Source organism: Brachyhypopomus gauderio, chromosome 8 (genome assembly GCF_052324685.1).
Source record: "Brachyhypopomus gauderio isolate BG-103 chromosome 8, BGAUD_0.2, whole genome shotgun sequence".
Taxonomy (NCBI): Eukaryota; Metazoa; Chordata; class Actinopteri; order Gymnotiformes; family Hypopomidae; genus Brachyhypopomus; species Brachyhypopomus gauderio.
The window spans coordinates 1,436,565-1,447,468 of record NC_135218.1 but is presented as its reverse complement, the minus strand read 5'-3'; the positions used below and the strand labels follow the sequence as shown (position 1 = coordinate 1,447,468).

Here is a 10,904-nt window from a genome sequence, read left to right as displayed (position 1 = left end):
CCAAACAAGCTAGATATGTAAGAAACAACAAATCACAACAAACCAAACAGATTTCCATTTTTGACTTATTGACACATCATGAAAAAAATGTATGAAATTATATGGAGTTAAACGCTAAAAATTAATTAATTAAAGACGTTGTTTTATCTGTCCACCAGATGGCGCTAATGTCCACTGGTTCATGAGGCTTCATGAAGCGAACCTTTTTTCGGTACAATTGGATGGAAAGCTTGAGTGCTTCAGAAAGCTTCGAATATCCATCACTATTAAAATACAGAAATCAGCGCAGCACATGTTTTACTGTGCTTAATATATAATAATGTGATCTAAACACGACGAGGTAGAACAATTTAAGGACAACTGAAAAAACGGTTTAAAAGAAAAGACTACGGTCAGTCGCTGAAACTAGCCAATAAAAACAATACGTCGGACGATGACGTGTTTCCGGTTTTACAGGCCTTTCCTTCGCCCTTGGTAGCTCATTGGTATTTGAAGCTCTCAGCCGGTGTAGCGCATTCGCAAGAAAAAATGGTTTCATATTGGAGACAAGCAGGGCTAAGGTATGTTTTATTAATCTTTCTCAATACCAGTAGTATTATGCAATATGTGTTCAATAATAATGTTAATATCCGACGTCCTTAAAAATGGCTTTACACATGTCTGTTTTGGAGTTTAGCTAACAGCTTTACAAGCTAGGTTAGTTTAGCTAACTATGCAAGTTTAACCTTAGCTTACTGGCTAGCTAGCTAACCTAGCAAAGTACCCTAGCCCAGCTCGTACTGAATTACATTAAAATGGACTTTTCATGTCGTGTATCTAGATGCGTAGATGAAAAGTCCAGAAAATATACAGCTAACATGTCGGCTGATTCAACAGAATTTTCTATGCTTTCTGCCCAAAACAGATACACAAAACTAGACCACCTTACTGTATATGTTATCACGTTTAGTTAATGTGTGTGTGTGTGTGTGTGTGTGTGTGTAGCTACATTAGGTACTCTGCAATCTGTGCTAGGGTCGTGCGTGCAGCATTGAAACCCCAGTTGAAGACGGAGGCAATAAAAAATGCCGAAGGTAACGTGAAAGTCATTAAAGTGAAGACAGGATGATGTGAGTATCTGTTTAAACAAATTAAGATCTGTAAAATATTGTAACATACTTGACCACCAAGAGGTAAATGTAAAAAAGAGGTAAATGTAAAAAAAAACAGGTAATTATCAAATTGCTTTTTTTCATCTTTCTTTCTTTGTAGGAGCTGGATAACACAAGTAGGAACAGGATATTTCACCCCAACGACAGATGGTGGAAAACACTTTAATAATAAATTATGAATAATCCCAAATATTTTGTCTCATTTCTCATTTATGTTCAACAGAGGTCACAGTCTTGCTTGTGAGAAATGCACTGTATGCTGAAGCCCTATTCGGATGAGATTAGTTTTACATGGGAAGGTGAAGGAAAACCATTGTTACCAGTGGTTCTCAGTGATTTTTAGACCCGTCCTAATGCACCATGTCAGTTATTGTTACTGGCAAGCCTTACATGTCAGTAAAGCTTACGGTTAGATTATGAGAAATTTATTTTTCACAGAACCCTTTCTCGGCCTTTCTCTAGTATGCAGGCACTAGAAGGGGCATTTAGTTTTGTTGTGCGTTGCAGAGAACGAGTCATTTCCAGTTTTTGGCAAACCTCTGGTGTTGAATGACTTGCAACCCTCATAAACCCGCAGAAAACGATTGAGATGCTTCTGGTAGCTTTAGTTGTGTAGCATAGCCTATGGCTGACATGTTTGTTATGAACATGTGGCCTTTTCAAACTAAAATTGAAGTACTAGAAGTGATTAGTTGTCCTCTACTATTACGGCTGTGCGACAATCAAGTAGTCACTCGTATCTCAGTCACTGACATGATTTTTTATAGTGAGCAAATCTGTCCTAAATTTTTTACTAACATCATGTTCTGAAATTTCATTACTCCACCTAATGATGTAAAACTAATCCTGTCTCAATAGGGTTTAAGGAATGTTCAGATTGCAGCATCATTTAACCATATTAAAATGATTTTTGTTAAGATGGCCCTCTACATATATTGATTTCAAAATCTGTTTTACTGTGTTCACACCTGAATAGTGTACTCTAGAATTACAATTTACTCTAGAAACAATTAAACTAATTGCATTTGCAGCAATGTAGATACACATGCCAGACATTTTGTTTAATTGGACTCCAGCTAGACTTTAGTTACATCTGTGGTTAAAGGAAACTTCTGTGCTCCTTATCAATATCTGCAGAGCTGATGCTGTTTAATCATGTCCTTTCAGACTAAGTCGTAAATATGACGTGCCAGTTTGAACGGTTTTTCATAAGGGTACAATAATACATTCCTTCATGTTTTATAATGTTCTTTATAGTTCATTTCAGGAACTTTTGGAATGAATATTATGTATAGTCATTGACTTTATTTCAGTATTTACAGTTTTCCACTCGTCCAATATGCATATTGAGAAAAACAAGCAAGACAAGCGTTTTTACAGTCTACTGCAGGAAGTATGCACCATGGTCTAAACTATCATTGAGAATAAATTCCTTTGTCTTTAGGAGCACTTAAATCAGTTATGAAATGCAAAATATGAAATTCCACATTTGATAAATTCACAGCAGACATTAAAATGGTTCTGTAAACTTAATGTTACAGCAGAAAGCATAATATGTATTTACCAAATAAAGTTTATATATGTAACATTGTTTAGAATATTGTACAAACTAAATTTCAAACATTCTCCAACGTAAGCATTTATGATGTAGTATAAATAAAGATATTTAGTAAAAATGTGGTGTTTAGCCAATTTCTGGACAAATGATGCATTGAAAATTATTAAAATATTTAAGACATGAAAACTGGCAGCAAAAAATGTCCAGAAACCTCATGTAGTCAGACCCAGGGCACACAACACTAGTTATTTGACTACATTCACTCTTTGATGGTAGTTTCTGCCTCTGTCTGAATCTCTACTTTAGTGCTTGTTACTTTTGTAGAAGGTCCCTCCACTTCCATCACTCCCTCATCTGGCTCCCAGTCCAGTTCAGCTGTGGCATCTTGGTACTGCTGGTACTCAGACACCAGGTCGTTCAGGTTGCTCTCTGCTTCTGTAAACTCCATTTCATCCATTCCCTCTCCAGTATACCAATGCAGGAAAGCTTTGCGACGAAACATCATCGCAAATTGCTCTCCCACTCGCCGGAAAATCTCCTGGATAGCTGTGTTGTTTCCAATAAAGGTGGAAGCCATTTTGAGTCCTCGTGGTGGAATGTCACAAACGGCTACTTTAACATTGTGAGGAATCCAGTCCACAAAGTAGTTGCTGTTTTTCTGCTGAATGGAAAGCATTTGTTCATCTACCTCTTTGGTAGACATGCGACCTCTGAAAATGCCAGCCACAGTGAGGTAGCGCCCACGACGGGGATCACATGCTGTCATCATATTACGGGCATCAAACATTTGCTGGGTGAGTTCAGGGACGGTAAGAGCACGGTACTGCTGACTGCCCCTTGCTGTGAGAGGAGCAAAACCAGGCATAAAAAAATGAAGGCGTGGAAAAGGCACCATGTTGACAGCCAGCTTGCGGAGATCAGCATTGAGTTGACCTGGGAAACGCAGTGAGGTTGTGACCCCACTCATGGTTAAGGATACAAGGTGGTTAAGATCTCCATATGTTGGTGTTGTGAGCTTGAGTGTGCGGAAGCAGATGTCATAAAGTGCCTCGTTATCGATGCAGTATGTCTCATCTGTGTTCTCTATTAGCTGGTGAATTGAAAGTGTAGCATTATAAGGCTCTACTACTGTGTCTGAGACTTTAGGTGAGGGCATGATGCTAAAGCTATTCATAATGCGATCTGGGTATTCCTCTCGGATTTTGTTGATGATAAGGGTACCCATTCCTGAACCGGTGCCGCCACCCAAAGAATGAACAAACTGGAAGCCCTGCATACAATCACAGCTTTCAGCTTCATTCCGGACACGATCCACTACTTGCTCTACTAGCTCTGCCCCTTCGGTGTAGTGACCTTTGGCCCAGTTATTCCCAGCTCCAGAATTCCCTATTGATCAATACAAAAAAGACAGGAGGAAATTACCTGTGCAGTTGTACAAACAGAAACAGAACTTTTTTGTAGTTTGTAATTGCTACGTCCTATATTGTATCTTTAACCAGCAACAAAATATAGCACAACATACTTAATAAAACTGGACCTAAATGTTTAATATATTAAGTGAGTTTGATAATAGAGTCGTCAGTGATGTGCATTGCTTTAGCACTCTTGCTAAAGTTACCTTAGTCCTGGTCACCAGTGTAATATTTATCAACAGCATAGTTTTACCAATTGCATCTGCTCAATACATATTAAAGACTATTAAGGCTACCTAGAAATGAAAAAAACTCACCATGTATGAAGTTGTCAGGTCTGAAGAGTTGGCCTATGCGACTTCCTCTCACACTGTCCATCGTACCTGGTTCCAGATCCACCAACAGAGCCCTAGGAACATACTTCCCACCTGAGGAGCAAAAATGGCAACAAGTAATAATACAGTCTGAAAAAATAACTTTTGGTTTAATACTACATTGTTCTTGCATAGCAAAATAAGCTCTCTCCTTTGCCCTATTGCATCTGATTCAAATTATGTTCAAGGACTAAATGAGCTGCAAGTCAGCATTTTTTTAAAAATGGGACACACTGGCTTAATTCTGTTGCAGAGAAAAATACATTACATTGCTAATCTAGCAGTATACTGTTATAGTTCTGTATTTCTTTTTATGGTGTCTTTATATTTTTGAACATCGATCCAGTTGCCAGAGCAAGGATTTAGCCTGGTCTTAAATAAAATTGGAGTGTCAAAAGTGAATCACCATTAGAAATTCTTTATGGTCTCAGCACAGACTTGATATGCGTTTGGAAAACTAGTCCCAAATGTTTAGCAATTTCTCAAATAAATTTTTATTCAAGTGTTACCAAAGTAACAATATAATATTCTGAGTGTTTTACCATGTGCTTCATTAAAGTAGACATTAATTCTCTCCAACTGTAGGTCCAGATCACCCTCGTATGTTCCCACTGCATTGATACCATGTTCATCACCGATCACCTCCCAAAACTTCAAACACAAGCAAATGTTTTATTCACCTTTATCAAGAACCTTAGGTATAAATACAGGTCAACATCAGATACTGGATTTAGCCCCAGAATTAACTACAGAGAATGCATGAGTGCAAATTAGTATAAGTGCAGGCTAAATTTTATCCAACATAGAAATCAGGTGTAGACCAACAATATGGAATCCTTTCTGTTAGGATTGTAAGTTACTTCCTCATGGATCTGTGGTCTTTGTGTATTTTGGTGTTTTCTGAATGTAAGAGTGTGCCCCCACTCCTCTTTGATAAGGCACCCCACCCTTGATGCACTCTTCCTTGTGGTTTATCTTTTAGTTTACATGAATGAGAGGAAACACCCTGTCACTTCAAGTACAAAAATGTGCAAACAAGCCTAATTCTGTCCTCTATTATTATATACAACTAGCTATTGGTACATTTAAGCTGTTATATACATATATATATATATATATATATATATATATATATATGCACTTTATAAATGCTACAAAAATATTTTTGCTGATTATTAAATTAATTCACTTAACAGTGATACCATGAATTCCAAAGCCAATTTAAAGTGAATGTAGAAACTACAATATGATAAAGTAATATGATAAATCTCAATCTTAAGAATTTTAACAGCATTGTAATAAGAATAAGCAGTGGTTTGAAGTGATAATTTTATCTGAACACGTACGGGAAAATATATCATTAACATTAAAATAGTAAAGTTTTAATAATATCTCATACCTTTGAGCCAATTTGATTCCCACACTGTCCAATTTGAAGATGAACAATTTCACGCATGGTGAGCAGGTTGGCACTCCCTAAGAAAATAAAACTACACAGCGTCTGCTGGGAGTGTTATATCTCTGCTGATGTCACTGCAAGGGAGTCACCTTCTTTACCATGTCATATAATATTGAGACGTAATCATAGTGACTTTTCAAAAATAATCCATTCGGTTGGTTTCACTATAGTGTTAAATCATGAATGCTTATTTAATTAGAAGGTTGATACTTGTGATTAGCATGATATTATTATAATCTAATACTTTGTAATATAGTAAAAATAATAATGTAATTTGTTACACTACAATTAGCAATGAGCATTTGTCTTAAAGGCTGTTAAATGTGCTTCATAAGTCACACTTGGCATGATATATACTTACATTCTCTGTAGGAAAAATAATAATAATGACATATCATTTCTGCTTTTTCAGTCAACACTAGAAAAAATGTGTGTGGGGGGTGGGTACTGCCTCTGGTCTGAGTATGATAAGTCTATCTGTTACATTCAGACACTGCCTGACAAAGAGACATGGACAGTGCTGTCACCATGCACGTGTTTGCATGTACATCAGGGCTAGTCTATGCAGAGATTAAATGTCTCTGAGCTCCTCATGAAGAGAGTTCTAGAGCTTTGGTCTATAGTGACTAGAAGCACCCTGTCCAATTTGTAACCGGGTTTTAGGAATCACCAGTAGATTGAAGACCTGAGAAACCTGACTGGAACGTATCCAACAATCATTTCACTAAGGTAGAGAGTTTGCCTGGATCTTTTTTCAATCTCAGGTCATTTACTACCTTAACTAGTGCCGTTTCAGTGCTCTGGAAGACTCTTAAACCAGACTGAAAAGTGTCATTTATTTGGTTTGGTCTAACAATCATTCAACTGGGTTGACAACATTTTCAATGATTTTGCCAAGAAAAGGAAGGTTAGATATAGATAGATAATTATTGAGAATTGTGGGATTAAGATTTCTATTCTTTAGTAGTGTTTTAACCACTTCAGTTTGAACAATAATAGAGAATTCACCCAGTTTCAGAGACCGATTGATAATTGTTAGAGCATTGTTAGATAATTAACTCAGAACCTGCTTTAAAAATATGTTGGTTAAGTGTCCAGTTCACACATGGAGGATTTAGGTGGTGAGATCACATCATTATGTTAGCATGTCACTAAGTGTGAGCACATTGGAGAAAAGTTTAAGTAAACAAATCAGTATTTCTAGCTTCACAAACAGTATATTATTATATAGTACACAGTAAAGAACATTTATGTGACAAAATACTTTGTCCTGAGAGTCCTCCACTGACACACCAGCTACTCTTAGGTCTACCTCTCCTCCTCTTGCCTGGAAGTTCCATCCTCAAGACCCTCCTACCAATATACCTCTCCTCCCTCCTCTGTACATGTCCAAACCATCTCAATCTCGCTTCTCTAACTTTATCTCCAAAACATGCTACATGTGCTGATCCTCTAATAAACTCATTTCTGATCCTATCCTTCCTCGTCACTCCAAATGAGAATCTCAACATCTTCATCTCAGACACCTCTTCTCCCTCACCTGTCTCTTTGTCAGTGCCACTGTCTCCAGTCCATACAACATAGCAGGTCTCACTACTGTCCTATAGATCTTTCCTTTCATTCTAGCTGACACCCTTCTATCACAGATCACCCCAGACACTTTATGCCATCCACACCACCCTGCCTGCATTCTCTTCTTTACCTCTTTTTCACTTCCTCCATTACTCTGTACCCTCGGCCCTAAGTAGGTAAACTCGTCAATCTTCACCAAATCAACTCCTTGTAACTGGACCTTTCCACTGTCTGCCCTCTCATTCACACACATGTACTCTGTTTTACTCCTCTGTTAGGCAGGGGACTCCTGCCTAACCTCGTCCGTCAGTCTGTCCATGACAATTGTGAACAGGAAGGGACTCAGTGCTGATCCCTGATGTAGTCCTACCCCAACTTTAAACCCATCTGTCATTCCTACCACACATCTCACTGCTGTCACACTGTTCTCATACATATCCTGCACTACCCTTACATTCTTTTCTGCTACTCCTGACTTCCTCATACAACACCACAGCTCCAGTCTCTGTACTCTATCATAAGCTTTCTCTAAGTGAACAAACACACAATGTAACTCCTTCTGGGGGTTTTTCTGTGGGGTTTAAAAAAAAACACCTTTTTTTTAAGGACAACTTAAAAGTAAGCACCAAGCAGACGGGAAACTAGAATGGGTGGGTGCACAGGGCTGCTCGCTCACCCCTCAGGATAACCCTAGTCTGCCCCCAGGTTGTGGCCAAGACCTTGGATTTGGATTGTATGTGGATGGTCACTTTATGGGAAAGGGAGTTAAGTGCCTTATTGATACTGGTGCACAGGTTTCTTTGATAAAGAGTGATTTTGGGAGATTTGTCCAGGGACTTGTCTGTATACCAGGGGGAGGTGCGAATGAGGCCCAGCTAGATATTTTAGGGACGTGGGAAGGGTTATGTTCTTTTGATAACCTATAACTGAGTCATACATTTTTAGTTTGTAGGGATCTTAGTCAGTCGGTTTTGTTGGGCAATGATTTTCTTTCTAAGTTTGGAGCAGTAATAGATCTGTCAGCTCGTACTTGCTCCCTATTAGATAAGAAACTGCCCCTGATTGGGTTTTTAGGCAAGGGAGAAGTAGGAAGGGTGGTAGTGAAGGAGGATGTTTTGGTTCCACCTTGTTCAGAAATCCTGTTGTCTGGTCTGGTGCTAGGACTTTGCTCTGATGTATATGGCCTTGTCGAACCCAGTGATTTTTTTTGGAGCGGCAGGCTGTACTTATGGCTCGTTCGATAAGTCGGGCAGATAAAGGGGAGGTTTTTGTAAGGATTATGAATATATCATCAGAGCCCATAGAATTAAGAGCCAAGATGACCCTGGGGTCGTTCTTCCCTGATATAGAGCTTTGTTGTCAGCACGTTATTGAGGATTCACAAGCTATGTCGTCGCAGAACCAACTGGATCAATTATTGGAGAATTTGAATATTTTTGACAGAGGTTTAAATGGGGATCAATTGGAGGCCGTAAAGGAGTGTATAGGGGACAATATGTTGGTTTTTAGTTCAGGACCTCATGATTTGGGACACACCTTAGCTCGTATGGTATTAACACCAGTGGCGCCCCACCCATTAAGCAGGCTCCAAGAAGAACCCAAATTCATTTGCAAGCAGAGATGCAACAGGAGATCCAGGACATGTTAAGGCATGGGATCATTAGGCCCTTGCAGTCCTTGGGCCACCCTAGTAGTTCTGGTGAGGAAGAATGATGGTTCTCTCCGATTTTGCATTGATTATAGGAGGTTGAATGAAGTTACGGTAAAGGATGCTTATCCTTTGCCTAGGATAGACGATGCCCTGGATTCCGTTGCAGCCGTTAAATGGTTCTCCACCTTGGACTTAGCAAGTGGATACTGGCAGGTGGAGATTGATGTGAAAGACAAGGAGAAGACTGCTTTTGCTACAAGAACAGGCCTGTATGAATTTAATGTTCTCCCTTTTGGGTTGTGTAACGCACTGAGCACCTTTCAGCGCCTTCGTGGAGTTAGTTTAGGCTGACTTGCAATGGACATCTTGCCTCATTTATCTAGATGATATTGTTTTCGGGAGGACTTTTGATGAACATCTGAGTCGCCTACAGGTGGTGTTAAAAAAATTGAGGGCGGCCAATTTGAAGGTCAAGCTCAGCAAGTGCCAGCTGTTTGCAAAAGAGGTGCAATACTTGGGTCATATCATCTCTCACAATGGCATTATGACAGACCCCGCAAAAGTGACTGCTGTGAAAGAGTGGAAGGTCCCTCAAAGCCAAACTGAGGTGCGCAGTTTTTTGGGTCTGGCCTCCTATTACAGGAGGTTTGTTCAGGATTTCGCTACCATCGCAAGGCCTCTCCATAAGTTGACAGAAAAAGGAGTCAAGATGACATGGAGTGTACAGTGCCAGGATGCCTTTGATGAGCTTAAAAAGCGTCTGATTACAACCCCTATACTGGCTTTCCCAGATCCAGAGAAACCGTTCCTGCTCGATACGGATGATAGTGAGGTGGGCATTGGAGGGGTTCTGTCCCAAATTGTGGATGGGAAAGAAAGAGTCATAGCCTACACAAGTAGAGCGCTGAGTAAAGCTGAAAGGAATTATGCTACTACTAAGAGAGAGTTGCTAGCAGTAGTTGTGTTCATGAAGCTGTTTCGGCATTACCTCCTGGGAAGACGGTTCACCCTTAGGACAGATCATAGCACACTGAAGTGGCTTCACAGTTTTTAACAGCCGGAGTGCAAGACAGGTATACGAAGATTCAGAGCGGGAATGGACAAGGTGGGACTGGAGGGCAAAACAAGAGGCATATGAGCAACTCCAGAAAGTTAGAGACTGGGTGGAAGATCATGGATCGAAACCGCCTGAGGAAGTGAAGCGAGATCCACAGTTGAGAGGTTATTGGAACATGTGGAGTACCCTTTGTGTGAAGAATGGGGTGCTATGGATTCAACAGAGGGGCGTTGGTGGTGTTGATGTGTGCAAGCGGATGGTTGTTCCTAGGAAAATGGTACCGGAGCTGCTGCAGCTTTTACATAATTCTAAGACTGGTGGTCATGTGGGAATGGCAAAGCTAAAAGATAAAATCAGAACACGGTTTTATTGGCCCGGTTGGAGCAGTGACGCTGTGGACTGGTGTAAGCAATCTGAGTCTTGTGCAGTTTTTAAAACGTCTGGAGCAGAGCCTCAGGCACCATTACGGCCCATACAAGCAGGGTATCCTTTTGAAAAGTTGGGAATAGATATAGTGGGTCCCTTACCTTTTACCTCTAAGGGAAACAAGTATATAATCGTAATTGTTGACTATTTCAGTAAGTGGTGTGAGTTTCTAACATTGAACGATTCAGAATCAATTCTCATTTTCAAAAAACAATTTTATTTTTTTTATTTTTTTTAGAATTTA

General features: G+C 39.6%; 2 protein-coding genes across 4 annotated transcripts; one reads left to right on the top strand and one right to left on the bottom strand.

The window, feature by feature from the left end:
• Positions 1 to 409: 409 nt before the first annotated feature.
• Positions 410 to 1,341, top strand: atp5f1e (ATP synthase F1 subunit epsilon). The gene is made up of 3 exons (XM_077013746.1): positions 410 to 560; positions 985 to 1,109; positions 1,252 to 1,341. The coding sequence occupies exons 1-2, from the start codon at positions 529 to 531 to the stop codon at positions 1,106 to 1,108; spliced, it is 156 nt and encodes a 51-aa protein (XP_076869861.1). The 5' UTR covers positions 410 to 528; the 3' UTR covers position 1,109; positions 1,252 to 1,341.
• Positions 1,342 to 2,436: 1,095 nt separating this feature from the next.
• tubb1 (tubulin, beta 1 class VI) lies at positions 2,437 to 6,049 on the bottom strand. 3 transcript variants are annotated; one of them, XM_077013745.1, is made up of 5 exons: positions 5,895 to 6,049; positions 5,038 to 5,146; positions 4,439 to 4,549; positions 3,988 to 4,095; positions 2,437 to 3,549 (listed from the first exon to the last, which is right to left on the bottom strand). In XM_077013745.1, exons 1-5 carry the CDS (start codon positions 5,949 to 5,951, stop codon positions 2,969 to 2,971), a joined length of 966 nt encoding a protein of 321 aa, XP_076869860.1. In that variant the 5' UTR covers positions 5,952 to 6,049; the 3' UTR covers positions 2,437 to 2,968. The 3 variants fall into 3 exon arrangements, with proteins under 3 accessions (XP_076869860.1, XP_076869858.1, XP_076869859.1); XM_077013743.1 differs by having other exon boundaries at positions 2,437 to 4,095; XM_077013744.1 differs by lacking the exon at positions 5,038 to 5,146 and having other exon boundaries at positions 2,437 to 4,095; positions 5,895 to 6,011.
• Positions 6,050 to 10,904: the final 4,855 nt, after the last annotated feature.